At 42.8% G+C, this 16797-nt stretch overlaps 1 protein-coding gene across 2 annotated transcripts in view; it reads left to right on the top strand.

Moving 5' to 3' along the window:
- dgkh (diacylglycerol kinase, eta) overlaps window positions 1-16797 on the top strand; it is a 545677-nt gene that overhangs the window by 215254 nt on the left and 313626 nt on the right. For both annotated transcript variants that reach the window (XM_078232299.1, XM_078232298.1), the window contains exon 2: window positions 13657-13767. In XM_078232299.1, the coding sequence (XP_078088425.1) occupies window positions 13657-13767 (111 nt within the window). The remainder of the gene's footprint in view (window positions 1-13656; window positions 13768-16797) is intronic.

Raw genomic sequence — 16797 nt, 5'->3', positions numbered from 1 at the left:
CTTAAAACAATCACCATCACCAGGGAAAAGGTGCTGGGCCAACTTCAGACCGAAAGGCTGACAAGTCCCAGAACCAGATGGACTGCATTCTAGGGTCTTAAAAAAAGTTGCTGCAAAGATAGTAAATACATTGATTATAATCTCCCAAATTTTCTTAGATTCTGGAAGGATTCTAGCAGTTTGGAAAATGGCAAATGTAACACCTTTATTCAAGAAAGGAGGGAGACAGGAAACTATAGGCCAGTTCGCCTAACATCTGTCATTGGAAAATTGCTAGAATCCATTATAAGGGAAGTAACAACAAGATGCTTAGAAAATCACAATCTGAGCAGACAACATTAGTATAGCTTTGTAAAAGGGAAATCATGTTTAACTAATTTATTAAAGTTTTTCTCAGGAAGTAACAGGCAAGGTGAATAGATGTGGTGTACCTGGATTTCCAGAAGGTATTTGATATAGTGCCACATCAAAGATTGCCACACAAGATAAGATAACATGATGTAAGAATGACATATTAGCATGATAAAGTGTCGGTTAGCTAACAGGAGACAGAGAGTATGGATAGATTGGTCTTTTTTGGGTTGGGAAGCTATAACTAGTGAGGTACCACAGGGAGCTGTGCAGATGGAGCGTAATCCGGACAAGTGTGAGATAATGCATTTTGGAAGGTTCAATGCATGTAGGAATTATATATTAAATGGTAGAACCCTTAAGAGTATTGACAGGCAGAGAGATCTGGGTGTACATGTCCACCGATCACTGAAAGTGGCAACGCAGGTGGATAAGGTAGTCAAGAGGCATATGGCATGCTTGCCTTCATCAGTCGGGGCATTGAGTATAAAAATTGACAGCTCATGCTGCAGCTGTACAGAACCTTAGTTAGGCCTCATTTGGAATATTGTGTACGATCCTGGTCGCCAACTACCAGAAGGATGTGGATGCTTTGGAGAGGGTACAGAAGAGGTTTACCAGGATGTTGCCTGGTCAGGAGGGTATTAGCTATGAGGAGAGGTTGGATAAACTCGGTTTGTTCTCACTGGAACGACGGAGGTTGAGGTGACCTGATAGAGGTTTACAAGATTATGAGTGGTATGGACAGAATGGATAGTCAGATGCTCTTTCCTAGGGTAGAAAAGTCAAGTACTAGGGGACATAGTTTTAAGGTGCATGGGGAAAAGTTTAGAGGAGATGTGCGAGGCAAGTTTTTTTACACAGAGGGTGATGAATGTCTGGACTGCGCTGCCCGGGAAGTTGATGAGAACAGGTCCGACAGTGGCATTTAAGGAGCAACTAGATGAGTACATGAATAGGATGGGAATAGAAGGATACAGATTCCATAAGTGCATATGGTTTCAGTTTAGGCAGGCATCATGATCGGTGTAGGCTTGGAGGGCCGAAGGTCCTCTTCCTGTGCTGTACTTTTCTTTGTTCTTTGTTCTGTGGTGTCTCACTATTTATAATTTACCTCAATTATTTTAATGAAGGATCTGGTTGTATGGTGGCTAAATTTGCTGATGACACCAAGATAGGTAGGAAAGTAAGTTGCCAAGATGAGGTAGAGAGCCTGGAAAGCAATATAGACAGGTTCAGTGGAGTATGATAGGTGAAAATATGAACTTGTTTTTAGTTTTTTAAAAAGTTTATTTATTAGTGTCACAAGTAGACTTACATTAACACTGCAATGAAGTTACTGTGAAAATCCCCCAGTCACCACACTCGGTGCCTGTTTGGGTACACTGAGGGAGAATTTAGGATGGCCAGTGCACCTAACCAGCACATCATTTGGACTGTGGGAGGAAACCAGAGCACCTGGAGGAAACCCAAGCAGTCACGGGGAGAACGTGCAGACTCCACACAGACAGTGACCCGAGTCGGGAATCAAACCCGGGTCTTTGGTGCTGTGAGGCAGCAGTGCTAACCACTGTGCCGCCCGGCTCCACTTTGACAGGAAGAGTAGAAAAGCAGCATATTATTTAAATCGAGAGCAATTACAGAACTCTGAGGTACAGAGTAATCTGAGTATCTTGGTACATGAATCACAAAAATGCAGGTACAACAAGTGATTACAAAGGCAAATGGAATTTTGGCATTTATTGCAAGGGGAATAGAATATAAAAGATGGAAGCTTTACTGTGGCTGTACAATTCTGGTGAGACTACATCTGGAGTATTGTGCACAGTTTTGGTCTTGTTATTTGAAAAAAAATGTGGTTGCATTAGAAGCAGTTCAGAGAAGGTTCACTCGGCTTATTCTTGGGATGGGGGCCTATCTTATGATGAAAGGCTGAACAGGTTGGGTCTGCATCCATTGGAGTTTAGAAGAATGAGAGAAGATCTGACTGAAACTATAAGTGATAGGGCGGGAAGTAGGTGGATGTTTCCTCCTGTGGGGAGACAAGAACTAGGGGGCACAGTTTAAGAGGTCTTTTAAGACAGAGATGAGGAGAAATTGTTTCTCTCAGAGGATCGTTAGTCTGTGGAATTCTTTTGCTCAGAAGAGGCTAAATCATTGAATTTATTCAAGGCTGAGTTGTTTAACTTTTGATAGACAAGTCAGTCATTGGTTAGACAGGAAAGTGGAGTCAAGATCAGAAGCTTATCAACTATGATCTTATTGAATGGAGGAGCAGCCTTGAAGGGCTGAATGGCCTACTCCTGCTTCTATATCCTGTGTTCCACTGCTTTGCGGAGGATTAATTAGCTGGAGGCAAGACTTCAGGAGGAAGTTCTGCCTCAGGGAGCTGCTGGCCTGAAATGGAGGACTTGGTGGAGAGGCTGGAGGAGGAGAGGGCATCCAAGGAGGCAAAGTTTGAGGGAGGGAAACGCAATTTGGTGACAGGTAGGCAGGCTGCTCTAGGCCACGCCCACCCTGTAAAATTGGGGACAGATCGGAGATGGAAGGGAAGGCAGTGAAAAAGCCATCTGGGGAATTTTATGTCCCCCACTATCTGCCAGCAGGACCCCACTAAATGCTGCCCATAATTTTAACTACCTTATCAGATCAACCTAACCCTTTTTTCTTCCTGGTGAAAAAGAGTTCCTGTCTATTCAGTCTTCATTATAGTTCCAACTTCTAAAGGCTGGCATGTTCCTTGTCACAGTAAGGAGTCTAACAACACCAGGTTAAAGTCCAACAGGTTTATTTGGTAGCAAACGCCACTAGCTTTCGGAGCGCTGCTCCTTTGTCAGGTGAGTGGGAGATCTACACATCATGATCTCCACATCATGTTCCTTGTCAATCAGGTTTTGCATTTTTTTCCACTGTCTCCGTACACTTTTTGTAATTTGGAGACTGAACTAGGCAGTATGGTCAAACCAAGCTTCTATTCAAGGAATGGTTTCAGACATGTTCTTTGAAACATATGTAGTGTAGGATTGTACAAATTGATCAAGGCATTCTCTATCTCAAGTTGCTGGTACTTAGACTAATGAAATGGCCAGAATGATTGCAATTGTTTGATAGCTTAGTGATGGTGCTTTACGAGGGCAAGGGACAGAAGTTCAAAGGATTATGTGACCAGAGAATCATTGGAAGAGATTGTTTTTGAGGAGGATCTTGATGTTACAGTTACCACACAAGGTGAAGAACTTCAGTGAGAAAATTTCAGAACTTGGAGGCAAACTGGCTGCAAGGACAGTGGGAAGGAGCTCTGAGGGAGGAGGGATCAAATGTAGAGTGGGGAAAGGCTATGGAAAAATTTATAAACAGTGAGAATTTTGAAATGGATACATTAGGGATCAGAGACCCAATGGTGATTGACCAAGATTACTCCGTGAATGGGACTTTAGATGGAATAGGATAGAGATCAATTGGGTAAAATGGAGTACTGATACAAGTATACATAACAATGTACTGAAACTGACACTTGGTTCAATCTGCATCTCCAGGAGATATGAGAGAATCGCTTAGTACAGGATCATTCTTGCAGTAGATTTGAGAATATTTTTAATAATTGCCACCTTGGCCTAGTGGTAGCACATTCACCTCTGAATTATGATCTAAGATGACAATTCAGCCCACTTTTGGGAGACAGAAATACTATATTTTAGATAAGTAATTGAACTTAGTCTCTTTGTTTAACTGATTATAAACAACCTTGTTTTACTATTTAGAGAAGAATAAAGATTGCTGCCAGTGTCTGAGGATAGTGCTCCTCTATCACCAAAAACCAGCATACTTTCCTCGGTCAATTTGATGTTTGAGGGATCTTGCTGTGTACAAAGTGGCTGTCATGCTTGTCACGGAAGTGTAACTACTCTTCCAAAATAATGTGTTGGATGTGACGAGGTTCAGGACATTTGATAATGTGGTTCATTTCTTTAACTATACATATGACTGCATTTCATATTAATGAAACAACAATATCGAAGAAGCCTATGCTAGTGCTAATTATTCTGTTGGAGCTAACTGCACTGATTCCATATCCTTGCCTTTCCCCTATGTTCTCCATATTGAGTACTACAGTTCCACAAAACATGATTTATGTTTGCCACCAGGATGTGCTATTGGTCATATTAAGGTTTGACAAGAGATGACTTTGATATGTGTGACACACTATTTTAGTACTGCCGTAATCAGAAATTAATAGTTTGTGTTCTAGTGTTCGTTTATCCAAATAATAAAGGGAAGCTTAATAAACACCTGAAGGAGAAAGGAACAGAAGGATAAGTAGGCAGGGTGATATGAAGTAGGTGTGAGCAGGCATTTATGGAGCACAAACACTGGTACAAACCTATTGGGATAAATCGCTGTATTCTGTGCTGTAAATTCTATGTAAGCCTGATCTCATCCTAAACTCCTCTGCCTCTGTCCTAACACACAGCAAATCCCATTCATCCGGATTGATTGTGGAGGACAGCAGGAACTGCGATATGGGCATGCAGGTCAATAATACTGTCAGAAAATGAATCATTCAATATTCCTTTCATGGCTGGGCCTATTTATTTGAAATATTACAGCTGGATTGACAGACAGTGAAATAGCTCTTTCTGAATACTGATCCCATTTCAACCATCATAATATATTATTCAAGCAGGCACCTGGTTCACAGATCATCTAAAGATAGGAAGGATCATAGAAACAGATGTAGGACATTCAGCCCCTTGAGCTTTTTACATAATTCAATTAGACCAAGTTCAATATGTATTTTAACTCCATTTACACATCTTGGTTCCATAGCCTTTAATATGCTTCAATTTTCAATTGACACCCAGCCTTAACAACTTTCGGTAAGGACAGCGTTCCAGATTTTCACTCTCTGTGTGAAACTGAACTTCGTAACATCACCCCTGAACAGCCTAGCTCGCGTTAAGATTCAGTTGCCTTGTTTTTGAATCCTCCACCAGAGGAGGTAGTTTATCCCTATTGACCCTTTCAAGTCTTTTCATCGCCTTAAGCATCTCAATTTGACTACCTCTTGATTTTCTATACTCAAGGGAATATTAGGCTTGTTTATACAAGCTGTCCTCATAATTTAACCCTGTGGTAATGTGGCCCCTTTAAGGCGCGATCCTTTGCGGGCTATGTGATTAGGCTGGATCCTATGGTGCGGCTGCATGGAAAGCTGGGCCAATCGGGAGCAAGGGCATGCATCTTGGGATGGGGAAGATCTCCAGTTAGAGTCAGGAAGGAGAATAGTGTAGACCTGTGCATGTATTCTATTGGACCCTTATCTTGCATTTAGTTATATTAATTTATTAAACCCTTTGTTGTTGGAGCCACATTGAGTTGCCCCCAGTTATTACACAGGCGATGAGGAAAAACTGCGTAAGTCGTCAGGAGATTACATTGCACAGATAGGGGGGGAGGAATGTGGTCATTGGAGCTAAGAAGAAACAGGTACAGAGGCCCTTTTAAGATCCTTTAATCGGGAAGATAAGAGTAATTTGACTCAGAAGTTGAGAGCTGGGGGCAATATATCGAAAGGGTGTGTTATTTCTTCATGGCTAATGAGATCACCGTAGAGGGAAAGCAAAAGATGATACTACTCAGTCTGTGGCCCACAAACTTACAACCTACTGAGGAGCCTAACATCACCTGATGCTCCGGACACAAAGTCTTTTGATTAAATAGTGGGACTGGTCCAAGACCATTTTAACTCCTGATGTCCAGTCATCATGTTGAGGTATAAGTTTCATTTGTCTGTGAGAGAACCAGGGGATTCGGTCTCTGGGTTTGTGATCAGACTGCGACATTTAGCAGAGCACTATGAATTTGGCCCACCCTGGGGGAGATGTTAAGAGACCATTTGGTCTGTGGGATTAACAGCCTCACAATACAAAAAAAGCTGCTGACTGAGACTAAAATCTCTTTGGAAAAAATAGTAGAGATTGCTTAGGTTGCTGAATGCGCTGAGCAAGGCATACGTGAATTACAAGGCATGCTCAAGGAGGTGAACCATTTTGGCAGGAAATGGCTGCTGCGAGGAACAGCTCGAGTGAGGGCGCCACAGAGCCCAAGAGGGTATTACAGCAACAGGGGCCTGATTATACTGCATGGTTTTGGTGGGGACGAGCACTCCCAGGAAATATGCCAGTGCAAAAGTTACACATGTTTTTGCAGCAAGAAGAAAGGTCATTGCAGGCTTGGTGCAGAGTAAAGCAGACAGGACAAAACGCTCAAAAGAAAATGACAGTTTAAGGCAACACCGTTAAACTAACTGGTTGAGGAACCCAAACTTACACTCTAAACCAGGTTCAACTCAACAAGGTTATCATCGAATCCCTACAATACAGAAGAAGGCCATTCGGCCCATTGAGTCTGCACTGAAACAATCCCACCCAGGCCCTATCATTGTAACCCCATATATTTACCTGCTAATCCCCAAGACACTAATGTGTGATGTACCATGGCCAATCAACCTAACCCGCACATCTTTGGACTGTGGAAGGAAACCCACGCAGACCCAGGGAGAACGTGCAAACTCCACACAGGTAATCACCCGAGTCCCTGGTGCTGTGAGGCAGCAGTACTAACCACTGTGCTACCGTGCCACCCAAAAGGTGCCACCTATTAAGATATTCCTGTTGGTCAACGGCAGGTCTCTGAAGATGGAAGTTGACACTGGAGCCGCGGCCACAGTTATGAGTGAACAAGCATTCAGATGCTTCCAGAAAGATCTGCAACCTTTGAGGTTGAGTCATTCAGAAGCCATTTTATCAACCTATGTGGGAGAGATGTTGAAAATGGTAGGGTCAGTTGCAGTAGTCTGGTATCCTGCAGAAACCAGACAGCACAGTTACCAGCTCTGGTGATTGAGGGCCACAGACCTCGCCTCATGCGAAACAGATAAAATTAGACTGACTGGCAATATCTTAATGTTTGGAGTGAAGGTTTTCAAGAGCTCCTGTGCAGTTACTTACAAGTTTTCCAGAAGGAACTGGGCTGAATTAAAGGGGCTAAAACAAAAACTTCCTTGAATCCCGAGCTACGCCAAAATTCCTTTGAACCTTCATCATAAAGTGGAAGTTAAGTTAAAAAGATTGGAAGACTTGTGTGCCATCAAACCAATACAGTTTTCTGAATGGGCTGCGCTCATAATCCCTCTTTTGAAGCCTGATTATACTGCAAGGATCTGTGGAGACTGTTTGTTAACTGTGAACCGAGGAGCCCAGATAGATCGATTCCCCATTCTGAGGATTGAGGACCTCGATGCAAAATCAGCTGGGGGTCTTAAGCACACCAAGTTAGATCTCAGTCATGCATACCAGCAGTTGGAGCTGGATGAAGACTCCCAAACGTTAGTCACCATTAACAACCACAAAGGGTTATATCAGTTGCACTTGTCTGCCATTTGGGGTCTCATCAGCTTGTGCCATTTTCCAGTGTACTATGGAAAGCTTGTTGCAGGGATCCTCCAAAGTGGTGGTGTACTTGGATGATGTCCTAATAACTGAGCATCCCCTGAGGAATACAGGGCAAACCGAGAAGAGGTCCTAAAAAGATTTGATGAAGTGGGCATCCGCTTACAATGAGAGTTATGCACCTTCCACGTGTTGAGGTTACGTACCTTGGCTTCAAAGTAGATGCCAAGGGTTTGCATCCCCTCGAGGACAAGGTGAAAACCATCAAATAAGTACCACAGCCTAAGAATGTGATGAAGTTAAAATAGAGGTGGTAAACTATTATGGAAGATTCCTGCAGAATGTGTTCACGACTCTGTCCCCATTACACCAGCTACTGAAGAAGCATCAACGATGGAAATGGGGAGAGGCTCAAAAGAAGCATTTGTTAAAGTAAAGCGAGCTTTGTAGTCATTAACCTACTCATACAATTTGATCCAACCAAACTGTTGGTAGTTACCTGTGATGTATCACCATGTGGAGTGGGAGAAGTCCTCTCCCATAAGATGTCAGACAGAATAGAGAGGCCAATTGTATTTGCATCAAGGACCTTATCCGATGCTGAGAAAAAATATTCTCAAATTAACAAGGAGCATCTTGTGGTAATCTATGCCATGAAGAAGCTGTTGCCCCTGGGGTGGCACTATAACACAAACACCCACACAATAATGTGGCAGCCCGGTGGCTAGCACTGCTGCCTCACAGCACTAGGGACGCAGATTCAATTCCAGCCATATGTTGCTTTCCATATATATATTTCATCTATATTGGAAAGCACTTCACCATTGTATCTGATCATAGACATCTGTTCGGATTGTTTTGCGAGGATAAGCCTGTGCCACCAATTGCCTCTATGAGGGTACAAAGGTGAGCCTAGTTATTGGCTGCGTACAGCTACTCCTTCCAGCATAGTCCATGGACGCAAACAATGAATGTGGATGCACTCAGCTGTCTTCTTCTGCTGCAGACTGTACCATTACCACCTGTGCTACAAGAAATAATGTCAGCATTGAACCTGTTGAAGATTTTGCCAGTCTCAGCTGCCCATATAAAGTCCTGGACTGAGAGAGGTCCATTGTTCTCCAAAATTAGGAGGATGGTGCTACAAGGTTGGCACTATGATAAATCAGAGCAGATTAGACCCTACCTACAGTAGAGGGATGCTTTAAAAGAAAATCTCAAGGCAAAGCAAACTTACAAATGATGAATAGGAAGTTATGTTTCTATATGTTCTTAATTATAACACATAGACATGAGAATCATACAAATTACAGGACTAAAAGAAGCCAGTTAGACCATTGGACCAGGGTTGGGAATAGTTCCTTGCAGGGTTGCCATTCCCTCAGAATTTCCCTGGAATCACCAGGAGTTAGGGATTAACCTCCAGGACACCGCTGCAAGCAACCTAGGAGAAAAATAATTGGGCCACTCAAGACACATTTCAAAAAAATATTCTTTGTCTGCTTTCCTTACTAATTATAAAAATATCAGGCATGGGAACCAGGCAGTTTGACAAGTAGCCAAGAACTATCCAACTAGGCAGTGAAAATCTGCTTGCTTTCCAGTTGGTATGAGAGGTTAGGGCATGCCAAGGTTGGACATTTTGCTGGAGTATGGGGGCAGGATTTTTGGAAATCCAAGTCCCTGTGGTGGCACGTTGAAATATATATATATTTGTCTGTACAGAGGTGGGATCCCTTTCACTGAAGCCTTCTATGCAATTACATTTCTATGTCCTGTCCCCATGTCCTTCACCAACACAAGCAAACTCTCAGTTCTCAGAGATATTGTGGGCTCCCAGCTTGTATAAAGCAGGTGATTTAGGCCTATGATCCTCAGAACTAGCTCACTTACACATATTCAAGTGAAATGCCAGGGCAAATTTCTTCATGTGCAGTAAAGGTCCTACTGGTAGTTGTCAACACCACCAGATTTCCTAGTATGTTTGGCATCATACAATTGTGTGCGTGTGTGCTTGTGTGTGACTCTACATGTATGTCACACAAAGGAATGACATTATGAAATTTGTTATATAATAAAAAGAAAGGGGAAAGAAACATTTGCATTTATATAGCACCTATTTAGACAAATGGGCCTTCAAAATGCTCAATACCAGTTAAATAACTCTTGAAGTGTAGTCACCGTTTTAATGCAGTAATTACAACAGCTAGTTTGTCGGATCTTGCTTTGTGTTAATGACCAGGTAATCTGTTGTTATGATGTTGATTGAGGGATAAATATTGGCCAGGACACAGTACCCTGGGATCTTTTACATTCCACCAAGAGGACAACAGCAGTCTTGATATATTGCCTTGTCTGAAAAATGGCTCCTGCAACAAAGCAGCACCCCCTCAGTACTACAGTGGAGTGTCAGCCTTTAATTTCTGCCACTCAAGCCACGGAGTGGGACTTGAACCGAGAACTTTGTGACTCAGAGGCTTTGTGACCACAACTGAAGCAAAAGAAGAAAACTCTCCACCAGAGACTACAACACAAAATACTTTTGCTGGAATTGTGGCTGACTTGTGCCTCAACACCATTTAGCTGCCTTTGATCAAGGAAAGGCGGAGGGATGGGCAGTCTGCTAGGAGGACAGTGGTGTGCCCGAGGAAGAATGTGATCATGCGTTTGGATAGCAGGAGGCTAAGAGAGGTGTAGTTGTGAGCCATGGTGCAGAGGTGTAAATCACCTTGAAAAATATCAGCTGGCTTGGGTAGAATCATTGAATTGAATTGCTGGTACAATCTTTGGGAGATGTGAAAGAATAGACTGCAACAAATTTAACTCATTTCCTTTTCAATAACCAAGTAATAGAAAGAGAAAATGCTGAAAACACTGGGCAGGTCAGGCAGCATCTGTGATAAAAGGAAATTAGATTTAACATTTTGGATTAATCACCCTTTCTTTGGAAGATTGTTATAGCTGAACTTTCTATCACACAGACATTTGGGAGCTTAAAATTTAGCAGATTGCGATTGGAAACAGTTTTACATACTCAAACTTGAAAGTAATTGACTGAAAATGGTCATTTCTTGGGATGCACATTTCTCTATTCATAGTTTGTGAGGGGAGGTGGAAAACTGTGATTGCCAGAGACTGATTAAGGGCAGTCTTTTCTAGTCACTCTGTACCCAGGCAGTATTACCAAACATAGAAATTCTAGTGTAGAAGGAGGCCATTTAGCCTATCGGGTCTGCACCGACAACAATCCCACCCAGTCCCTATCCCCGTCACCCTACATATTTACCACGCTAATCCCTCTAACTTATGCATCCTGGGACACGAAGGAGCAATTTAGCATGACCAATCAGCCTAACCCGCACATCTTTGGAGTGTGGGAGGAAACTAGGGCAGACACGGGGAGAACATTCAAACTCCGCACAGGCAATGACCCACGCCGGGAATCGAACCCAGGTTCCTGGATCTGTGAGGAATGCTAACCACTGTGCCACCATGCTGCCCCAAGGGACTTAATGTCAGATACAGTATAATTTGCACTTGATGTTCCCAGCAAAGTATTGCTTTGGAAAAGGAAACCAGAGCAATCTGCCTCACATGGGCTATCAGTGCCTGTTTTTCATAATTGCAGGAACAGTTGCGTCAGTTTTATTTCATTCATCCTTTGTCATTTTGCAACACTTATTAGCCCTACAATCCTCTGAGAACTTTGCACTCATCCAATTCTCCCACCTTGAGCATCCCCGATTCCCTTTGATCCACCATTAGTGGCCTTGCTTTCAGTTGCCTGGCTCCTGTTAGAGAAATTCCGAAGCCTGGTTGTGACGAAGACAGAAATTAGAGTGCCTTTGGTGGAGACTGTTTATGGCAGAGCTTACTTTTTCACTGTAACACAGTCTCCCTCATTATAGCTGAGCCTTCATATCGCTGAGGCTTTATATACACATCTAAGCACAATTGGCAAATCAGTACCCAACACCTGTTAACCTGATTACCAAAAACTACTCGGTGCTTAACATCCATCAAATTCCAAAACAAATCCATCAACAGAACCTATTTGATACTAACAGCTCTGATGAAATTCCCTCCCTAAATCTCTCTGATTCTACTTCTCTTTTCTTTAGAAACTTACCTCTTTGCCTAAAGCTCTGTCCATGTTCTATTTACTTTTGCGACCTGTTGAATGACCAGTTATTTTTTGGGGGAGCAACTGATTGAGGACAGATAGTGTTGATGACACCATAGGATCTCCCAGCTCTTAAAGCAGTAACATGGGATCTTCTATATCCATTTGAGCAAGGCAAATGTTCTAATGTTGCATCCGAAAGGCATCATGTCCAGTGATACAGCAGCTTCGTCCCTCAGTGTAAACCTAAGTTGTGTTCATGTCCTTAAACGGGGCTTGAAGCCTTACCCTGCTAGCTCAGAAGGTGAACTACCAGCTAAGGTGATGCTGATGGAAAATAAGTCATGCCTATGATTACTTTTGCTATGAAGCAAACCATGCTATGATAATTCAGACAATACAGTTAATTATCATCCAATAGCCACATTAAGAAGCAAACAACAAGATTAAAAAGAACAAAATACCACTAACTGTGGGGACAGAGTCCTTGTGTATATTTAAGGCTGAGATAGATTTTTGATCAGTAAGGGAATCAATGGTTATGGTGAAAGAGCAGGAAAGTGGATGTGAGAAATGTTGGATCAGCCATAATCCTTTCGAATGGTGGAGAAAGCTTGAGGGGCCGAATGGCTATTCCTGTTTCTATTTCTTATGGTCTTATGGTAGTCCATAATAGAAAATCTGCTTTTGTGATGTTGATTTGGGGATAAAAATTGGCCAAGACACTCGGTGAATTCTTCTGTTCTCTCTCGAAACACTGTGAAATTTTTTCCATTCATCCAAGAGGGGAGGTGGGAGCTTGGATTATCTCATCCAAAAAAAATGACAGCTCCGACAGTGCAGCACCTTAGTACTGCACGAGAGTGTCAGCCTGGATTATGTGCTGAAGTCTCTGGAGTGGGACTTTAACCCACGACAGAGGGGAGAATGCAAACATCATTTGTTGTGAACTTGCAGAATTGTGTCGATATTTGCATACTGCATATACAACTGCAGTACTTACAGACATCACTTTATATCAGAGAAATATTGGCCATAATTTTACACCCCCGTCTTCCTCCCACCACAGAAATGGGCTTGTTTTGTAGGTGGGGGGATGTAAAATTAAGTGAGGTGGTGGGGAATGCCATGCCTGTTTGCTGCCTTCCCATCGTCACTAGAGTTTTACCAGTGGTGGAATAGGTGGTTGGTAGCCCGTCATCCCCTTTGTTACAAGTGACTGATTGGCATCCCGACAGATGGCAAGACTATTCAGTAAACCTGGTGGCCTCCTTGCGGGCTTGGGGATGGGCATGTTCTTCCTAAGCAGCACCCTGTGGCCCATCGAGTGCCCTCCAGCTGCAAATATTATCCCCACTGTAAGAACCAACCCCCCGCCGCCTCCAACTCACTTCAATCCTGATTGACACTGGCGATCCCTGACCCCACTTACCTGTAATTCATCTCAATATCTGCTGCTCTGGGGCTTGCTGCAGTCTCACCGGCCGTCTGGTTGGTTGACAGCTTTTGGAGAGGTGAGACATCCTGCCTCAGAGGGGCAGAAAGCACAACTTTCTGCAATTAACTGCCTGAGTACTGTAAAATCTGATTGTGGCTCCCACGGCTTAGTGGAGGCAGGGGTACCCTAGAACTTCCTGGCTGGTGGGAGAGGCTGCAGAAACTGGCCAATATTTATTTTGAGAATTTCTTTTGCTCAGTTGCTTTCACTGCTTTGTTTCAATTTATTTGCAGACAAGTATAAAAGAAGGATTTCTACTGAAGCAAACCAGCTCATTTCAACGTTGGAAAAGAAGATATTTCAAGTTACGGGGGAGGACTCTTTATTATGCCAAGGATTCAAAGGTAAGGAAGGAGACACTCAAAAGTATTCAAGCCATTGCCATCTTGCTGATTGTCTTGATCATAAATTTAGAAAATGAATTGACCGGCTGCTCAGCAATCCTTGTGTTTACACAGCACCTTTCATCCCAGTGCACTTCATAGCCAACTAAATACCTCCGAGATGCAGGCTGTTGGACTAGATGGGATTGATGTTCATAAGGAGGAGGTGTTAGCAATTCTGGAAAGGGTAAAAATAGATAAGTCCCCTGGGCGGGATGGGATTTATCCTAGGATTCTCTGGGAGGCTAGAGAGGAGACTGCAGAGCCTTTGGCTTTGATCTTTGTGTCGTCATTGTCTACAGGAACAGTGCCAGAAGACTGGAGGATAGCAAATGTTGTCCCCTTGTTCAAGAAGGGGAGTAGGGACAACCCTGGTAATTATAGACCGGTGAGCCTTACTTCTGTTGTGGGCAAAGTATTGGAAAGGATTATAAGAGATAGGATTTATAATCACTTAGAAAGGAATAATTTGATTAGGGATAGTCAGCACGGTTTGTGAAAGGTAGGTCGTGCCTCACAAACCTTATTGAGTTCTTTGAGAAGGTGACCAAAGAGGTGGATGAGGGTAAAGCGGTTGATGTGGTGTATATGGATTTCAGCAAAGCGTTTGATAAGGTTCCTCATGGTAAGCTTTTGCAGAAAATACGGACACATGGGATTGAGGGTGATTTAGTGGTTTGGATCAGGAATTGGCTAGCTGTAAGAAAACAGAGGGTGGTGGTTGATGGGAAATATTCATTCTGGAGTTCAGTTACTAGTGGTGTACCGCAAGGATATGTTTTGGGGCCACTGCTGTTTGTCATTTTTATTAATGACCTGGATGAGGACGTGGAAGGATGGATTAGTAAATTTGCGGATGACACTAAAGTCGGTGGAGCTGTAGACAGTGCGGAGGGAAGTGGCAGGTTACAGAGGGACATAGATAAGCTGCAGAGCTGGGCTGAGAGGTGGCAAATGGAGTTTAATGCGGAAAAGTGTGAGGTGATTCACTTTGGAAGGAGTAACAGGAATACAGAGTACTGGGCTAATGGTAAGATACCTGGTAGTGTGGATGAACAGAGGGACCTGGGTGTCCATGTGCATAGATCCCTGAAAGTTGGCACCCAGGTTGATGGGGTTGTTAAGAAGGCGTACGGTGTGTTAGCTTTTATTGGTAGAGGGATTGAGTTTCGGAGCCAGAAGGTCATGCTGCAACTGTACAAAACTCTGGTGCGGCCGCATTTGGAGTATTGCGTACAGTTCTGATCGCCGCATTATAAGAAAGATGTGGAAGTGTTGGAAAGGGTGCAGAGGAGATTTACCAGGATGTTGCCTGGTATGGTGGGAAAATCGTATGAGGAAAGGCTGAGGGGCTTGAGGTTGTTTTCGTTAGAGAGAAGAAGGTTAAGAGGTGACTTAATAGAGGCATACAAGATGATCAGAGGATTAGATAGGGTGGATAGTGAGAGCCTTTTTCCTCAGATGGTGATGGCTAGCATGAGGGGACATAGCTTTAAATTGAGGGGTGAGAGATATAGGACAGATGTTCGAGGTAGGTTCTTTACTCAGAGAGTAGTAAGGGCGTGGAATGCCCTGCCTGCAGCAGTCAACATTAAAAGCATTCAAGTGGTTATTGGATAAACATATGGATGACATTGGAATAGTGTAGATTAGAGGGGCTTTAGATTGGTTCCACTGGTCGGTGCAACATTGAGGGCCGAAGGGCCTGTACTGCGCTGTAATGTTCTATGTTCTATGAAGTGTAGTCACTGTTCAATTGTAGAATTGCAGCAGTTAATTTATTCACAACGATATCCACAAAAGGGCAATGTGATAATGATCATATAACCTGTGTCAGCAATGTTGCTTTCAGGCAGGATGTAGGTGATCATGTGATTTTTCATGTTCACCAGAGGGGGAAGGCGCAAAGATACCTGTGCAAGTTGCTTTTTTTAAACCTTGACTTAATGGCCTCAGTGCAACAGTTGACCAGATAATATTTGGTGCGTTTATGTTCCAGTTATGCTTTCAGGTTCCCCAAGTGCTAGTTTGTGTGACCAAATGAGAACCTCTTAAAATAGTTTCACATTAGCCTGTAAGACTGCGCATCAACATCTTTGGTACCTCATACTGACTTGCAGCTTTCCATTCTGCTTGTTTGTGAGCCTTTGTTTAGTGTTTGACACCTGCCGTTCACAAAACCTATTGCATATTGAGAAAATTACTGATCGACATGAAAGCTTATTCAGTAAATAAAGACATCAAATTATCTACTTCCATGAATGAGCTTACCATCTAGGCTTCAATGTCATGATGCTTTGTTTGGGTTAAATATTTGCTTTATTTTTCATTATCCTCCCCATATTTGTAAAACTAACATAAGTATTTTCTTCTGAAATTTTTAATGGAAACTTTTATAGAACAGAGGGAGGTTTACAGCTACATAATAGGGCATATAATGACCTGACTGTTACATAACAAAGTGCTAACAGAAGAGAGTATTTATTAAACTCACATGATAATAGCTGCTCCAAATGTCCCATAATTCAGATGTGAGCCAGGGAACAGGTATAAAGCTACAGCTTTGTGGGCTTTATAAAATAACCAATGGTTGAAATGATAATGCATTGGAGTTATACCTAAGTGCAGGCTCATTTTGAACTATTGACAGGATAAGAATGTTAAATATAAGGTGCGCAAGGACAGGAATCTAACTTGAGTCATCAACCACTGAAATGATGGGGAGTGGGACAGGATACAGGCGCAGTTAAAAACAGAAAATGCTGGAAAAATCATCAGGTCTGGCAACAGCTGTGGAGAGAAAAAAACAAGAGTTAATGTTTTGACTGTTTGACTTCAGAGCTAAAAAGAGGGAGAAACGTGATAGCTTTTTACGCTGTTTAAGAGGGGCTGGAGCAGGTGGAGAAAACTAGAAGGTCAGGGATAGGTGGGAGCTAGGAGAGATCAGAAGAAGGTGTTTAGGACACACGACAAAGCAAGTGTTAATGGCAG

The sequence above is a fragment of the Mustelus asterias genome, chromosome 17, assembly GCF_964213995.1.
Source record: "Mustelus asterias chromosome 17, sMusAst1.hap1.1, whole genome shotgun sequence".
In the NCBI taxonomy this organism is placed as follows: domain Eukaryota; kingdom Metazoa; phylum Chordata; class Chondrichthyes; order Carcharhiniformes; family Triakidae; genus Mustelus; species Mustelus asterias.
This window is presented reverse-complemented; position numbering and strand designations above follow the sequence as displayed.